At 44.2% G+C, this 17,942-nt stretch overlaps 1 protein-coding gene across 2 annotated transcripts in view; it reads right to left on the bottom strand.

Moving 5' to 3' along the window:
• The window catches only part of Arhgap42 (Rho GTPase activating protein 42), a 218,773-nt gene extending 201,037 nt beyond the window's left edge, over window positions 1–17,736 (bottom strand). The window contains exons 1-2 of one of the 2 annotated variants that reach the window (XM_021643311.2): window positions 17,719–17,736; window positions 17,127–17,330 (exon numbers count right to left, since the gene is read on the bottom strand). In XM_021643311.2, the coding sequence (XP_021498986.1) occupies window positions 17,127–17,280 (154 nt within the window). In that variant the 5' untranslated portion in view covers window positions 17,281–17,330; window positions 17,719–17,736. Of the gene's footprint in view, window positions 1–17,126; window positions 17,594–17,718 lie in introns of those variants that run through there. The other variant, XM_060369291.1, reaches the window with a different exon arrangement.
• Between the last annotated feature and the right edge of the window lie 206 nt (window positions 17,737–17,942).

The following is a 17,942-nucleotide window of genomic DNA, read 5'->3' on the forward strand; positions in this document are numbered from 1 at the left end:
CAACCCAGATGTCCCTCAACAGGAATGGATACAGAAATTGTGGTACATTTACACAATGGAATACTACTAACAATTAAAAACAAGGAAATCATGAAATTTGCAGGCAAATGGTGGGAAATAGAAAAGATCATCTTGAGTGAGTTATCCCAAAGCAAAAAGACACACTTGGTATATACTCACTTATAAATGGATATTAGACACATAATATAGGATAAACATACTAAAATTTGTACACCTAAACAAGGTAAGCAAGGAGGACCCTGGGTAAGATGATCAATCCTTACACAGAAAAGCAAACTGGACAGACAATAGGAAGAGGAAGAAAACAGGGAACAGGACAGGAGCCTACCACACAGGGCCTCTGAAAGACTCTACCCAGCAGGATATCAAAGCAGATGCTGAGACTCATAGCCAAATTTTGGGCAGAGTGCAGGGAATCTTATGAAAGAAGGGGGTGTTAGTAAGACTTGGAGGGGACAGGAGCTCCACAAGGAAAGCAAAAGAACCAAAAAGTCTGGGCACAGGGGTCTTTTCTGAGACAGATACTCCAACCAAGGACCCTTCATGGAGATAACCTAGAACTCCTACACAAATGTAGCCCATGGCAGCTCAGTGTCCAAGTGGGTTCCCTAATAATGGGAACAGAGACTGTCTCTGACATGAACTCAGTGGCTGGCTCTTTAATCACCTCCCCCTGAGGTGGGGAGCAGCCTTACCAGGCCACAGGGAAGACAATGCAGCCAGTCCTGATGAGACCTGATAGGCTATGGTCAGAGGGAAGGAAAGGAGGACCTCCTCTCTCAGTGGACTTGGGGAGAGGCATGGGAAGTAGGGAGGGTGGGATTGGGAGGAGATGAGGGAGGGGGCTACAGCTGGGATACAAATTGAATAAAGTGTAATTGATTAAAAAATAATAAATTAAATTAAGAATGGTTGCTTCCAGAGCTTCTCTTAAGTCCCTGGTGGTACACAATGCCTTGCCTGGGTACACTCCCTGAAAATCAAGTACCAGTTTTCAGTCTCTGGAGAACACCCAAAACACCTTCCAGCTAGGTTCCTAGCTCTAGCAGAGCATGCCAGAGTATAAGTCTAGAGAGAGGAAAGTTACTCTGAAAACAACATATGCAAGGCACCTTTCTTATTCTGGGAAGGCGGGAAGGGGCCAGGGAACCTGAGATTTGCAATCTGGCCTGCAGCCTCAAGTAGCTGCCCAGAACAGAAGGCTGTTTCTGTTTACACTTGGGTTAACATAGAAACACTCCACCATAGGTTTTCTACCCAAAGGGCAACTAGCTTCTCTGTGCTACTCTACTGCATGACATTCCAAGACAAAGCCTCACCTGCACTGGACAGTTCTTACCCAGGAAAACAAGGAACAAAGAGAAAAGGAGATTTTCCCACACAGGCACTGACTTCCACTGTGTCCTAACTGTTCTTCTAGACCTCCATAGTCGAGTTCAGAAAAACCAAAGTTCCTCACTCCCACACTTCCTAACTGGAGAGAAGAGCTAAGATGATGTACCTGGATCTAAATCTAACTTTATGATTAATATAAATCTAAAAAGCCCTCCACAGTGCTGAAAGGACCAGTGTTCAGCACAAGACACCCCAAGACCAAGTTTTCATCACAAAAAAAATATTTATTTGCCCCAGAGTGACAAAGCACAAGGAGTAAGTCAGGAGACAGAGGACCAGTGAAAAGGGGAAAGGAACAAGGGAGAAGGGTATTTGTCCTGGAGGAGGGTATCAAAAGACAACCTCTGGATAGAGAGGAGACAAACATGGTTCATAGGCAAATGTTGTTTTATAAAGGCAAAGGAGGAAATACTGTGTTAGAATAAGGTATTTAATTCTGATTGGGCATGTTAATTAGGTGAGCCACAAGGGGCTTTTAATCGCTGGACTTCAATATTTTGATAGCTGGACTTTTGAAGTCATCTCATAAAGAGGTACTTGCTAGCCTTAGGAATGTAATTGAACTGTTTTGTTGTTGTTTGTTTGTTGTTGTTGTTGTTTTTAGGAAGACAAAGACACTAGAGGAAGGGCAAAGCCTGCTAGAGCCATGCTTGCAGTACTCAGGCTAACTAGAGCCCCTTCACCTAGAACTTAAGAAATTCATTTCCTAACAGAAGTAGAAGGAAAATGAAACAATCTTTCAAGTGTGGAAGATGGAGTGAGTGGGAATGGCTACTTTGGATGAAACTGATTGTCTCAGCACTAACCTATTCACACACACATTGGCTTGACATTAAAGTGACTTTAAGAGTTGAATTCACTGTTAATCCTCTCAAATGTTTCAGTAAAGTTTAGCAGAAGCAGGACTATAAAATGTCACTAACCATAATCTTTCTACCTTGGGCCACATAAGAAATGAATTTACAGGTGTGTAGATTTTTAACTCCCTTTTGAACAAATTGTTTCATCATCTCAAGACCATTTGCAAGATCTGGTAAAAAGATTCTATTTCACAAAAACAGAAATCTTTGCATCATTCTTCCCACTACATTTACTCCTGATTTAAATAGCAGAAAGTAAGTCAGGATGTTGAAATCATATTAGAAAACCATATCTGCACAGAGGGTCACACAAGGCCAAGTCCAAAATTCTTGCCCTAAGTTATTTATTTTTTTTTATTAAAAAAAAAGAGCAGAAGATACCGGTGGTATAATAATTTGGTTAGAAAGATGATTAATAAATAGGATGAAATTCAAGCCACATGAATAACACAAACACATGGGTTTCCTAAGTAAACAGAAGTCAGTGAAGCTGGGCACAGGCAAGACAGTGGTGCTTCCAAGGGAAAAATTTTTTCAGATCCCCTGAAGTAGAGCTAAGAAAGAACGAACATTTTATTGTACCAGATTCCTCTTTGCAAAATTCCTTAAAATTTCCAAGGGATGTACAATGGAAATTAAAGAAAGAGCAAATTAACTTTCATCCCAGTGTGATAAAACCTTGAGAGATGCAGTTACTGCAGCATAAACGGAGGAACTATAGGGACCCTGGCCCCTTATCCCCTACCCCCCTCTCTGTTCTCCAGCTGTCAGGTGCCAAACAGTTTTTTTCACACCGTTTAGTTACTTCTCACCTCAGTGGTCTAACCTGAGATTATCAGAGCAACCAAGTCTAGACTGACACCATGAGCCAAAGATGCACCTCTGAACTATGAGCCAAAATTAATGTTCTCTTCTGCTGAGCTAATCTCCTGAAGTATTTTGTCAGTGATTAAAAAAAAAAAAACAACTGATTACCATGCTGGCCAATAACGATATAATAAATGACTGGACTTCATCAGAATGTATCTGTGTAGCAAGCTATCCCAAACCCAAACCAGCAGGCTGCCTCAGAGAGTTACAAATTCACCAGAGGCTGATCACAGGCATCAGGTCAAGGGCTACTCCCTCAGCAGCAAGCTGAAGGCAACTCTTAGCAGACAGTACAAACTAGTTACTGATCCCAGAGAGTCACTTTCCCAAGTCACCTGTGATTCATCTGCATGAGCAATGTCATCTCAAGATAATGTCAGGTCTTCCTCTGAGGAGTTTCCACAGAAACTGGAATCCTTTCCGGACCTAAAGACTTACAAAATAAATTAACCTCACCATAGGTTTCGTGCTGGAATCATTGCCAGAACTATATTCTCAACATGACTAAAACCCCAACCTGCAGCTCAGAAGAGCCCTCATTAGGGACACTGGTTATATTTTCATGGAACACCTGGGATAATTAATTGGACTATAAAAAGTGTATGCTTACCACAGCCAAGTAAAACAGACCAGACCTGGATACGTATTTTTAGGATTGCCTTGATGATATTTCGAAAGGACAAAAAGCATTGCCCAGACAGAACTGGACACATAGAAAAAGCAAACTAGATAACCAGAAATTGGAGGTGAAAAGGCAAAAAAGTTAAGGTTCGTCAAGATTCCAAATGAAAGTTGCCAGCAAATAACCTACAGAGAATCTTTCATGATTTAGAAACAAAGAAATTAAAGAGTGAAGACTGAAAAACTGTGTGTTTTTTTCCCCTGTTTTTCCCTGACTGACTCACAGTTATGTGCTGGAGCTTTGAAGTTCATGTGGCCCTCACACACACACACACACACACACACACACACACACACACACGTGCACTGGCCTTGACAGAGAGGTGATGAGCAGTTCCTAACTCCAGCCTCAGCCTCCCAATAGGTCTCCCTAACTTCCTACAAGGGGACAAGACCGGTATCTCCCTGATAACACCAACTCCCATCCACTCTGCCCCCATATATTTACACACAGCATTTCTTTTCAGTATATTTCATTGTGTTTTCATGGGCATATTTTGTCTTGTGTAATTCTGTATCTTATTTTTTCTCTCAAATTTAGATCAAAAAGTTTATGTCCAATGGGTAAGTAATGAATTTAGTGAACTTTTATAGCATTTGCTTGCCATTTCTAATTATTTTCAACTCTAAATAAATACAATTATGTAGCTTGGGCCCACTTCCTAAAGTACACACAGCATATCACAGCCAATGCACAGGGATGCTACAGTTATTAAAACAGCTGAAAGTTCTCTCATCTCTTTAGTTGGAGATTTATTTGTATTCTTTTTAAGTGTGTTTGTCTGTGGGGGTCTATGTGTGTCTGTTAAGTGTGTATGTGTGTGTGTGTCTCTCTGCATATGTGTGGGTGTCTGCCTCGTGTATGTGTGGTACCCACGAAAGCCGACTTTGGATCTGCTGGAGCTAAAGAGTTACAAGCAGTTGGGAGCTACCTAGCATGGGTGCTTGGAACTGAACTCAAATCCTCAGAAGAGCAGGATCTGCTCTTTACCACTGCTCCCCTCTCCAGCCTAAACAGCAACTTTCAAAAACCAACATTTTAACTCTAGGGATTCCACATATGTACTAATGTTACTCAGTCTGAAAAATGATGGTGAGGGAATATTAACAATTAGTCTTTTCAATAATTAAGCCATTATGTTTCTATAAGAACAGAGGAAAAAGGTCTATAACTCCTAGCATGGGGCTGTATGGAATCCGAGCTGAGGTGCTTCAAGTTGTGGTCCTTGGTATGTCCTGCACGAGGGCAGCATTCCATGCTGTTTCGGGACCATGTGTTCAGAACCAAGGTGTGATACAGGCGGGTGCTGCCACAAGCACCTCAGATTCAGTAGTCATTGGGTGCAGAAGTATACACGCAGGCAAAACACCACACATAAAATAAATGAATACATCTATCTAAAAACAAAACCATGAAAGAGAGCTATGCAGGTTCTGACGTCAGCTGGCGGCCATATGAAAACCAGCAGTCTGAGTGTGTGAGCTCTAGAGGCTGTGAACGGCTGCTTCTTATTTTCAGGACCGTCCAGCAAAGGCTGTGGCTGCACCCCAGCACCCCAGCACATCAGCGCTTCCTAAACTCCTCATCACAGTGCGCACATCACATACTCAATTTCAGAAAGACAGACAAGCGCAGGCCTTACAGAAGGAATTCTTCACAAGATGAAAGTCTTACTCAATCACGTAGTGGATACATGATCCAGTTTCCTCTTGGTGAACTCGAGCTGACTGCAGATGTTGCTTTACATAGAACGCAGCCTGCTCTGGCTCCCTTTACATTTTGTATGCGGACTGTTTTAAATTACTTGCACGTAAATAGCACCTTCAGTCTGTGGGCTTTCAACAATGGCTACCCTGACGAAAGATGGCCAGATGCAATGAAAATACTTACTATAATGCTGTGAATACTGCACTATGGTTTATTTATGTATATTGTACTTAAAGTGTGTCCATTTTGACATAGAAGTTTAAATTAAAAGGGATTTAAAGTTTACCATTATACAAAGACCTAGGGGGAAAAAAACTTTTTAGAGCAGTATTACTTTATCAAAATAGCAGTATTTTAATAGTAGTATTACTTTATCAAAATATGAGACAGGAGGGCTGACCAGGGGTAATAAAATATAAATAGTGGAATGAAAAAAAATCACATAAGGTAAGTTTCACAGCATTAACTTATGCCTCAACGAAACTGTTAAAAATGAATGCCATTTAAAGACCGCATCTCCAAAAGAGCTGAAAATCAGCCCTGAGAGCGGGGTGTCACTGCACTCGTCTTTAACCTCAGATCTCAGGTTGCAGAGGGAGGTAATCACTATGAGTTTAAGGACAGCCTGGTCTATGTAAAAAGTTAGCAAATGCTACAAAGTGAGACCTTGTCTTAAAAAAAAAAAATCAAGCAGGGCACAGTGGTGCTCGCCTGTAAGCCCAGCACTAGGGGAGGCAGAGGCAGGCAGATCTCTGTGAGTTCATAGCCAGCCTGGTCTACAAAGTGAGTCCAGGACAGCCAAAGCTACACAGAGAATCCCTGTCTTTAAAAAAAATCAAACAAACAAACAAAATGGTAAAACAGCATTATAACAACAAGTCAATCAGTTCTACAATTTCACTTTTTGTAGCAATACCCCTTATCTGAGTCATTACACTATATTGTCATTGCTGAACAAAAAATTCTTTTTATTTTTTAAGGTGTGTGTGTGCAGCACTTTTGCATGTAGCACATGTGTGTGTGAGCCTATGTGTGCTGAGTGCAGGTATACACACACCACAGTGCACCATGTGGTGTTCAAGAGGATAACTTCCAGGAGTCCATTCCATCCTTACACTGCGGAGTCTGGGGATTAAGCTACGTTCACCCATGATTTCCACCATCCCACTGGCCCAACAGAAGATTCTTTATTGCTAGTGTTGATTTGTTTATTCCTTCCTTCTTCCTTCTTTTTTTCCTTCTGTCCTGTTTAAGAGAGTTTCATATATCCCAGGCTGTTCTCAAACTCACTATAAAGCCTTGGACTTCTGATCTTCCTATCTCCACCTCCCAAGAGCAAGCACACAGGCCTGTGCTACCACAACCAGTTTATGTGGTGACAGGAACTGAATTACCCCCAGTCTCCTGCATCCTGCGCAAGCCCTCTACCAACTGAGTCATTTCCTAATAAGCCTAATCTAACTGGTCTCATTGTAGGAATAAGATTCTGTAGTACTCTAGAAGTTTTTCTCAATGACTTTTTTTCCTGTAGAGTTTTGGAATCAGTCCCACTATTAAGTGGTCTGACCACAGCCTTTGACTTCAGCATTTTCAGATATTAGCTGGACACAATCTCTGTAAATCTGGTCATCTAACAAACACATTCATTTCCTAATGTCAACATTAGCTGGAGAGGAAAGGGGTAAGAAAATTTTTACTGGAGATAAGTGCCATCCATTGCATTAGATAAGCTGCAGAGTCAAGTATCTGGTACAGGGCTGGAGAGATGGCGCAGAAGTTAAGAGCCCTGCTGCATTTCCAGAGGACCCAGGTTCAGTTTCCAGAACCCACAAGGTGGCTGGCAACCAACTGTAACTCCAGTTATAGACTATTGATCCCTCTTCTGGCCACTGAGAGCACCAGGCATGTACAGATGCAATGCACAGACATATATGCAAGCAAAATACACATGCACTTTATATAAATAATTAAAAAAATATATATCCAATACAAAGAAACACACACATGCAGTAAACATTTTTAACTCTTCCAGACTCAGCACAGTCACCAGAGAAGCACAGCGTATGAGCCCATGTGGTTTCTTCTCCACACTAACCCATCCTGGCATCCTCCTTCCTTCTCTCCTTCTGTCTGTCTCCTTCCTGTGATTCTCCTGTCCCCAAAGCCCAGGAACCTTAGCCATGCCTAGGTCCTTCAGCCCTGCCCAAGTACAGGCCTTCTTTATTAACCAATCAGGAACAATGTCTTAGGCAGGTTTATACACAAGATTGGGCAGTGACCAGATCTTGAAAGCTAGTAATTAGCATCAAAATATAAAGCATCAGACCAACTCCCAGAAATTCCCTAAATAAAAAGGCCGTTTTTATACAGTAAAAATAATTATGAAACAATTATAAAAACCAATAGGTATGACATATATATATATAATGTTTAGTCTAAATGTATTCGGTAATCTTGAAAAAATATTTATCTTATCTATTAGGGTCTAAGTTTTTGTACCTAAGTTATTTTATTAGAGTTTGTGTGCATCAACCTAAAAAGGTCTATCTAGATATACCTTAAACATCCTTTTAATTCCTAAGTAACTAACCTAATTATAAAACTATGACTATATGGTGGTCTTCAACCCCATCAGAGACTTGAGAAGAATAAAATTAATTACCCAAGTAAACAGGATGTAAGGTTAGCAGCTTCCAAAAAATTTGAAAATGACAGAGACACTTTGCTGCCTGAACAGCCACCCAAATGTTGGAGCATCACCTTCAGCCTTTTAGCCCAGCACCTTTGACAGACATATATGTGAAGCAGGAACTACTTAGGACCTGCTTACCCTGTCTTGGCAGAGCTCAGCAGTTGACTTGGCCTGTATTTAAGCTTGCCCATTTTAGGCAGATTCTGTCATAAGCAAGGGCAATTTCTTTGCCTAGTGGCTGGTTTGTCACATTTGTAGCCATCGCAGTATGGAGGACCTTTGATGCACACATCTTCGTTGAGGTAGGCTGGGGGTGCTGGCAGGAGATGACATATCCCACTGTCAAAGAATCCTTAAAATAATAAATACATTTTTAAATGCCAGATTCTGCAGGTCTCTGAGGTTTTTTTAAAGACTTACCTATTTTTATATAATCTATCTATCTACAGAATAATATGTCTGTTATACCTAGGATGTATATTCCTGTGATATATTATATTAGTATCTGGCATGACCATCAGTTAAGTAACTAAAAATTAACTTGTATTACTTAATTAACCTAAACAGTTTGTAATAACGGTTCAAAAGTATTGGAAGTTAACTTGGTATAGGGATAATATCTCATACCAGAGTAAAACAAATAGACATATATGTGCAGCAGAGAACACCTTAACTTTGAACTCTATACAAATGTATCAAAAATAGACTTATTTTTGTATCAATATACAAAATTGTATACCAATGCGTTAAAAAATAACCTTATTTGAGAATAAGAAAAAACAGCCTTAGGTTGAGGAGTAGATTCAATAATCTACCTTTTGTTCTATTATCTCTGTCTTTACAACCCCTTTATCCTTACCTAAGAAAGATAAAGAAAAGAAAAACCCTTGAGTCTAAGTTCTTATGCCTTTTTATTTTTCTAAATAACTTGTAACTCAGAGCTTGGGTGCTATGAAAGATGAAGCTGGGTTTCCATGACCAGGCACTTGGCATTGGACTCTATCTTTCAGAACGGAAGTCAGTAAAAAGCAGTTCTCAGCTGATGTGGCCTGGTCTCCTGGGGACACATTGTAAGGATCATTAGATTTGGGGCAGAGGATTGGCAGACTCAAGGAAAGCAAAAAAACTGGCAGAGCTGTGAGCTGAATCTGTCAGGTGGCAGGAGGGGATGTGGGACATGGCAGCTGCCTGGAAGCTAAGATGGGTAGAACTGTGGTTCAAGCAGCAGAGATGGCTGGCATTGTAGTCAGAGCTCTGCCAAGAATCAAGATTCAAGAAAGAAATACAAAAGTACACAAACATACTTCCTTTCTCCTTTTCCCATCCATCTATCATTGTAGCATAATATTTACTCGATGCATTGAAATACTCCAATTTCTTAAATCTCTTATTTCTGCTTAGGAATCTAGGCTAAAGATTAGCCACTTTCCATATAAATGCATAAAACTTCAGTTGACTTATACCTGTCACCACAACAATAGTCAATGTAAATTTTTCATTTTTTTCTTACATAACCCTAAATATCCCCTTTACCCCGTTAACACTGCAGTCTAACAATGATGATTGCAAAGATGTTTCTGAAAGCAGCTTTTAAGTGACTGAGAGTTTAGAGGTTCCTGAATTTTCTGCATGCTCAGAGGTCCCTTGCCAGCCCTGCATGCAGTATTTACTGGTAAGGTGTTGCACACACACACACACACACACACACACACACACACACAGTGCTCTTCTATGCCCACTGCAACCCATTTTTTCTGACCTTCTAACCCAGAAGAATGTCTCAGTGACCACCTGCTGCAAAGGAAATCAGGAGAAGCCAACACCATTCCAGAGTAGCCCCTGAGCTCCTGTGGAACACAACGAGGCGGATTGGAATAGTCAGCCAGGCTGGCTTAGCTCCGCTCCGGTGTGCACCAGGGCACCCAATGAAATTAACACAAGTAATCAAAGAGCCGACCACTGAGTTCATGTCAGAGACAGCCCATGCCCCCCTTACTAAGGAAGCCACTTGCCAGACCACAGAGGAAGATGATGCAGACAGCCCGATAAGACTGATAGAAGGGGAGAAGGTCCTCCCCTATCAGTGGATGAGGAGAGGGGTATAGGGGAGAAGAGGGAGGATGGGTGGGACCAGGAGAAGATGGAGGGGGCTACAGTCAGGATAGAAAGTGAATAAATCGTAATAAAGAAAGAAAGGAAATTAACACAAGTACAATTGCCTTCCAGAGGAACACGTCCCCGAAACGACCTTAAGGCACCACAGTCTGAATCCAGCTCCTAAGATTAATTACAGCTCATCTGAAAGGCGTCTACTCATTTCTCTAGGGCTCTGAGGACTTTAAGGAGCAAATGAATGGTTGTGGTAATTACACATTCACACTTTTGACTGGGCTGCCCAGTCCAACAAGTGAAACCACCTCCGTGGAATACACAGCGCAGAAGCAGCACTCTGGACAGCTAAAGACAGCCTAGCTGCAAGTTCAGATACCGGGAACCGCCTCAGGTAACACTTCTCCTGAGAATGCCTACATGAACAGGACAGAGCACGGCAGGCCTCTCAGCTCTGTCAACTCTTCCTTTCCTCTTCTTACTTAAGTCTTTCCCTGCACCTCCAAAACCTCTGAATGCCAAGCTGGTCTTCTTTTTTGCTATCATTGTTATTTTTGAAGTGTCTCATGTAGCTTAGGATGGCCTCCGACTTGCTGCAGAGCCAAGCTATCAAGTCAAACTATAAAGTCCTTCCTCATTTTCCCGCCTGCTCCTCCCAAACTCTAAGATGACAGGTCCAGGCCAACGTAACAGCTTCCATTCTAAGACAATCCAGGGTGTTTTCTGACACTGGGTGCGCTCTCTCTGTGTCTCTCTGTCTCTGTCTGTCTCTCTCAACAAGGTTTCTCTGTGCAGCAATGGCTGTCCTAGACTCTCTTTGTAGACCAAGTCACAGATATCCACCTGCCTCTGCCTCCCGAGTGCTGGGATCAAAGGTGTGCACCATACCCCGCCCCCCCACCCCCCCCCACCCCCGGCCACACTGGGTTTCGTTTGACCTTTAACACCTACTGCATTCCAGAGCACAAATCCATGGGTGGCAGTAAACTCACTGAGGCCTGTATGTGCAGTGGTCGATGCCTACAGGGAACTGTGCTAGCCTATGCTAGTTACCTACCTAGGCCCAGTCTACAACATCAACCTGTGCCCCATCTCAACCACTGGAATAAGTGCCAGCCATCTTCTTGGAGTTATTGTCCAGTGAATGACTTAAGTCTATGAAGGAAGGCCAGCCACGAGGCATCAGTGCTGAAGGAGTTGTGGCAACCAAATATCGTCAAGAGTTCTCACAGTCTCCGTAAGGGGAAAATGAGCTTCAGCAAAACAACATCATTAGATCACTTAACTTGAGTGGATAAGGTTTCTGTTGGTTTTTTAATCCGGTTTACATTAAAATTGCAAACTCATTTGCTTTTAAAAATAGTATGAATGTAATACACAGAAATAGTTTCATGCTTCCGTAGTACCCTAATTTGCATTGTTGGGACTAACAACAAGAGCAAAAGTAACTTGGGAAGGAAAAGATTTGTTCTGCTTACACTTCCAGGTCCCATTTTGTCACTGGGAAGAAATGAGGGCAGAGACTGAAGCAAGAACCATGGAGAAACACTGCTCACTGACTCAATCTCTGTCTCCCAGTAGGCTACCTTTCCTACAGTTCTGAGGAAAGATCCTGTCCACAGTGGGCTGGACCCATCGGTTAGCCAATGAAAAAATGCTTCACAGACATCCCCGCAGGCCACTCAACCAAGGGTCCCTCTTCCGAGTCTGGTCAAACTGGCAGCCAAAATTAGCCATCACACATATATTTAATAATCATAAGAAGTAACTGAATATATCTGAGACTCGACTATAACCATTCCTTTCCAAAGAACCACAAACACACTGGTTTGGGAAACTCTTTTAACAGCCAACTAAATAGCTAACCAGTTGCAGAGCTGCTGAGAGGAAAGACAGAATAAAGGAAGGCTCCATTGCTTCAGGACAAGCTAGAGGGATCAATGCTGCTGGGGCTCTTATCACCAGGTCTGCTGATCATCTTATTTCAGTATCCACAGGGATGGCTCCAAGACATCCCGAGCCACTGAAATCCAAGGACATCACCTGTGTAGAGGGCATCGTATCTGCATAGCACCCATACACATCCCACAACGCTCTACTTCATTTCTGGACCACTTACAATCCCTAACACAATGTAAATACCTATTGCACTTTATTGCTTTGAGAAAATGACTCTGGTGGTTAGAGTGAGAATGGCCTCCATAGGTTCATATGTTTAAATGTTTGGTCCCCAGTTACGAGGAACTGTCTGGGAAGAACTGGGAGTTGTGGCATTGGTGGAGGAGGTGCGTCACTGAGGGTGAGATTTGAGGTTTCAAAAGCCCATGCTAAGTTGGTTTTCACTCTCTCTCTTTCTACCTCTCTCCCTCCCTCTCTCTTCCATCCTCTCTTTCACTCCCCATCTCTCTCATGCTTGCAGATCAGGATGTAAAGCTCTTGGCTACTACCCCAGCACCACGCCTTTCTTTTTCTTGCCATGATTATCATGGACCAGCCCTCTGAAACTGTTAGCAAGCCCCCAATTAAGTGCTGCCTTGGTCACTGTGTCTCTTCACAGCAATAGAACAGCGACTAAGAAAATGATAAAGAGAAATCTGTCTACAGAGTTTTATCTTTCTCCCACCCCCTTCTCCCTGACTGCATACACAGAAAACTCACAGACACAGAAGGCTGCATGTATTTGGATCATTGGTTGACTGATTTCATTGACAAAAACTGAGCTGGAAAGATGATGGTTTCTGCAGTAAAGGGCTTATCATGTACACATGAAGACCACCACTCCCAGAACCTATATAAAAACAACAACAGCAAAAAAACCCAGCCAAACAAACAAACAAAAACAGCCTGGCTGTGGCTGTGTGTTTGTCCAATCACGGCCCTGGGGAGACAGGAACGAGAGGATCCCTGGAACGTCCAGACCAGCCTTGTCTACCTGGTAAATTCCAGGTGGTGCGAGACCCTGACTCGGACAACAAAGTGGTCAGCAAAGAGAAATGAAAACCTGAGGTTTTCCTTTGGCCTGTCCATGTGCCTGTGTTCACATGCTCCTACACAAATAGAACTGACCAACTGTACACATTTATGGCACATAAGATGACATTCTGACATATCCACACAGAACGGCTGAATCAAGCTAATCCGCATTTCACCTCATTCAGCTCTCCGTTACAGTCAGAACAGCTGAAGTGTCATGGATAGTCTCAGTTCCATTCTCTCCCTCCGACCACGCCGCTTCTCTTTCTGCAAAGTCTCCTTCAAGAACAAAGTACAGGGGTTTTTTTTTGTTTTTTTTTCTCACATGGAACATTTAAACTCAAAGTATTGACCAAAAAACAAACAAACAAACAAAAAAAAAACAGTACATAGAAAAGGATATAACAGAATAATTCTGAAATATTTCATCACATATAATTCTTTAAAAGAAAAAATAAGTAAAACCTGTGATTTTAAGATACTTATGGCTGGAACCTGATAAAGGAATAAAGTTCACATAATGTAATATTTGATAAGGGTGGAGACTTTGAGTCACACATATTGAGCCAAACTTGAGTCACTGTTATCAAAAATATTGTCAAATATCAGTTACAGATATAAGGTGTGTGATAAAATAAACAGATAATCATAGCAATAAGGTTTGTAGCTAGTTGCCAGATATCATACTTAGATTTTGAACCCTAGTCAGTCATGATCAATACACTAAGCCACCATCCTTTTCCTCAGAGTGGATACAAAACTAGAATGCAATAATTCAGTCTGTAAAATGTTAGGTATCGTGTGTGTGTGTGTGTGTGTGTGTGTGTGTGTGTGTGTGGCTTAGGCACTCAAAACTATCCTGCATAACATAATGAAACCTCATCTCATTTAAAAAAGAGAGAGAGAGAAAGAGGGAAAGAGAGAAAGAGTACTAGCTGCTATTCCAAAGGGCCTGAGTTTGATTCCCAGCAGCCAAATGGTGGCTCACAAGTCTATAATTTCAGTCCCAGAGGACCTGACACCTTCTTCTGGCAAATTCCTATGGCACACACATATACATGCAGGCCAACACTCTTACATATAAAAAAAAAAACAAAAAACAAATCTGTTTCAACTCAGTATGGTAGTATAATTCGGTCATCCCAAAACTTAGGAAGCTGAAGCAGCTGGATTTAAAGTTCAAGGCCAGTCTGAGCTAAATACAAGGCAACATCAACAACACTGAAAATCCCACATGATAAAACTATCTGGTACACTTTATGAGCAATCTTCCATACAACCAACTAAAGAAATGTGGGTCAAGAGACGTGTCGTTTTACTGAGGCAGGCACGCACAATGAGTGTGCTGCCATGTGCCAATAACCCCAGGACTATTGAGGTAGACAGAAAGATAGAGAGCTCAAGGCCAGCCTGGGCCACATAAGGCTCTGCCTCAAACAAACAGCACAAGAATGCATGCAAGATACATTTACCACATTGTTAAGAATAGAAACCAGACATGGTATCATTAGTCAAACAAGGTTATATTAGAAAATCATTGCTAGTGAAACAACAAATTTAGTTACAATCCTAAAACGGATCATGGACACAACTATTAAACTCCTCAGATAAGTAGGGGGAAAAAAAAAAAAAAGAGCCAGGCGAGCCAGGCGAGCCAGGCGGGCCAGACAGGAGGAGCAGGGCTCCCTCGGTGGGCCTGGGCAAGCACCAAGCCAACTACCAAGCAGGGTAGTCTTAACCCAGTGGCTCCAGAGAGCAGGCATCCAGCAGCTGTAGCCTGCCTGGGGCATCCTCCAAGGGGAAGAATGCATTGGTGAGCAAAAAGTAGCACTCTCCTGAGACTTCAAGGATCCCCCTTTGACAGCTGATGCTGGTGTGCAGGTGTGTGTGTGTGTGTGTTGGCATGCCTGTGATTAACTGAAGTGACCTGGGAGGTACTTCTCTCCTTCTCCCACCCACTGGCTCCAGAGCGTTAGTCCAGGTGGTCAGGTTTCCACAGCAAGGACTGTTACCCACCGAGCCATCTGACCAGTCCTGAGAATTATTTAATAAGAAATACAGCATTCCGCAATGAAAAGAGTAGTAACTGTGTTAGTTACAGAAATACACTGTCATCACAGAGCATTCTGGAAAGAGAACAGGTTTCTATGTTCAAGGGCACAAGGCCGACTTGACCAGGCAGGGTCTCAGTGCGGCCAGGCTGGGGCCAGTCCTCAGCCTGCATTCATCCCGGGTAGCTGTGAATGCAGGGTAGTGTATATTCAGACGGCAAGTCCAAAAGGTTGGGCATTTCTGGACTTGACGCCCTCAACCCTTCCTCTGGTGTGTATGACAGAGCATCCCCTGGGGAGGGATGAGAAACAGATGATCTTTATAAAGCTCGAGGGAAGAATCCCAAGAAAGTGTGTACCATCACCAGTGAGATAATATGCGAGTCAGGAAATGTTTCCAACTTCACGTCTGAAGCGAGCACTGCACACTGGGGAAAGGAACGCCTCTGTGAGGGCGTAGGATGCTCCCTAGAGCTCAGAGATCTGTTCTAAGACCTCAGCCAGGATTTCAAGCCAGTTCACATTTGTGTAGACAATGGCTCAAAGAACCGCAAAGAAGCCATGTTTCCACGAACTCCAGTCAATAACCATTATCGCAGCAGTCCCAAACGCCGATTAACTGACAGTGGGCGCTGCACCTGTGCCATGACAGCACCCCTCAGCTTGTCACTCAGAGGTCCCTCCAGCTCCCGAGAGTGCCCTAGCCGGACTTCAGAAGCTGAAGCCTACCCAAGCTTCCATTTAAGACACAAGTGGGTTCTGGGAAAAGCAACGGTTAAGCTTTAGCTGTAGTGACTCACTGGGGTCTTGGTATGAGAAAGTTGGGAAGCTCCCTTATCGGGGAAGTTCTGGAGGAGAAAAGAGGAAAGACTATCCTGTCAGGAGGAGTGAGGCAAGGTTCAGACATCTACCAGGACTTTGAACTTAGACCTGAGCTCTCTCGGCTATGACCAACCCCACACACAAACGATGCAGGCCCAAATTTAATACGCGCAGAAAGCTCCACAGGTGCGCCACTACGGTGTTCAAACAGCTTACCGATGGCCAAACTGCAACGTGCATTTTTAAAAGGTTAAATCAATGATAAGTCACGGTTGTACGAAATATTAGTAAATTCGCTAGCTTCACTTTTAACTCCGAAAGCCAGGCTCTTGCGTCCACTCCTCCGCAGGAGTTTTGCCTGCTTGTTTGTCTGTTTTGTTGTTGTTGTCGTTTTGTTTTGTTTCTTTGCTAGGTTGGTTTGATTTTTTTTTCCTTTGAAACAGTCTCGCTCTGTTGCCCTGGCTGACATAGTATATTTCATTTGTTACTCAGGTTTGCTTCAAGCTCCGAGCATTCCTCCTGCCTCCGCCTCCCAACTGCGGGGATTACAGGCGTGTGCCAACCATACCTGCCTGGCTCTCTCCAGGACTTTTAAAAGAAAATCAAAACAAGCAAGCAAATAAAAAGAATTAAAAAAAAGAAAAATCAACAACAACAACCAGACACCGAAACCTCGGAGAAACAAAAAGTAAAAGCCCCCAACATCTTTCCAGCAGCAAGCCTCCAAAGTTGACTCTGGAGGACTGTCCGGGGAACTTTCCCTTCCTGGTGTTGCCTGGGAAGTAAATCGGAAGCACTTATAACAGACACTGTTGGCCACCAGCAGGGGAGCCCTTCAGCTTTTGTCCCCAATCCATTCAAACAAAAGAAGCTCCGTCCGGAGCTTCCAAACCAGGGTCCCGCACCCCACGGGGCCTTGCACACCCGGGGACCCCTTCACTCACTCCTCAGCGCCCCGATGAGCAGAGAGCCGTCCTTGAGCAGCTCTTTGATGAACTTGTTGGTTCTCTCCAGCTCGATCTCGTGACACTGCAGTCGCTCCCTGAAATCCGGGCTGTCCAAGTACGAATCGCTGAACTCCAGAGTGGGCAGCCCCATGGCCCAGGCGCGGCGGCCGCCAGCCGCGGCGGGTGCTGAGACGCTGCGAACTAGGCGAGGGGGGGGGGGGGAGATGAGCGCTGGGTGAGCGCGGAGAACCGGGCCCGGCGCGCCGGGCTCAGTGCAGCTGCCCCGAGGCCGGGCGGAGGCTCAGGGCGCTGTCAGCCGGGCTCATCGTCGCTCGGTAGGGCCGTGGGGGTGGCGAGGCTGCGGGCTGCACCGCACCGCACAGCCTCCTGGCAGCGCCACCGGCGGGCCGTGGGGACCGTGGCGTTCACTTAGCCGGCGGCGCCCCGCGGCGACTCGGGCCCGCAGGGAAACCCGCCCCCTGTGCCGAGCGCACGCGGGCCGGCCTGCAGCTCCCGGGCCGACCCTCCTCCGCGCTCCCCGCCCCTCGCTGTCCCCGCCCGGTCCCCGCCCGGTCCCCGCCGTGCGCACTTTGCTCCCTGCTTCCAGCGCTGCTCCGTAGCTTCGCAAGGCGGGAGCCCTCGGCCGGGTGCGTCCCAAACCATCTCCGGCTCTCAGCGTTCTACTCGGGCACGCGCGAAGAGACGCCCACGTCAAGCCAGGCTAAAGTCGGTAGCCTCAAGCCTGAGGGAATTCACTACATCCCAGCCCCGTTCGGGTTTCAATTCAGGATCCTGTCCATTAAGTCCAAGTTG

This window comes from Meriones unguiculatus, chromosome 1, assembly GCF_030254825.1.
Source record: "Meriones unguiculatus strain TT.TT164.6M chromosome 1, Bangor_MerUng_6.1, whole genome shotgun sequence".
NCBI lineage: Eukaryota > Metazoa > Chordata > Mammalia > Rodentia > Muridae > Meriones > Meriones unguiculatus.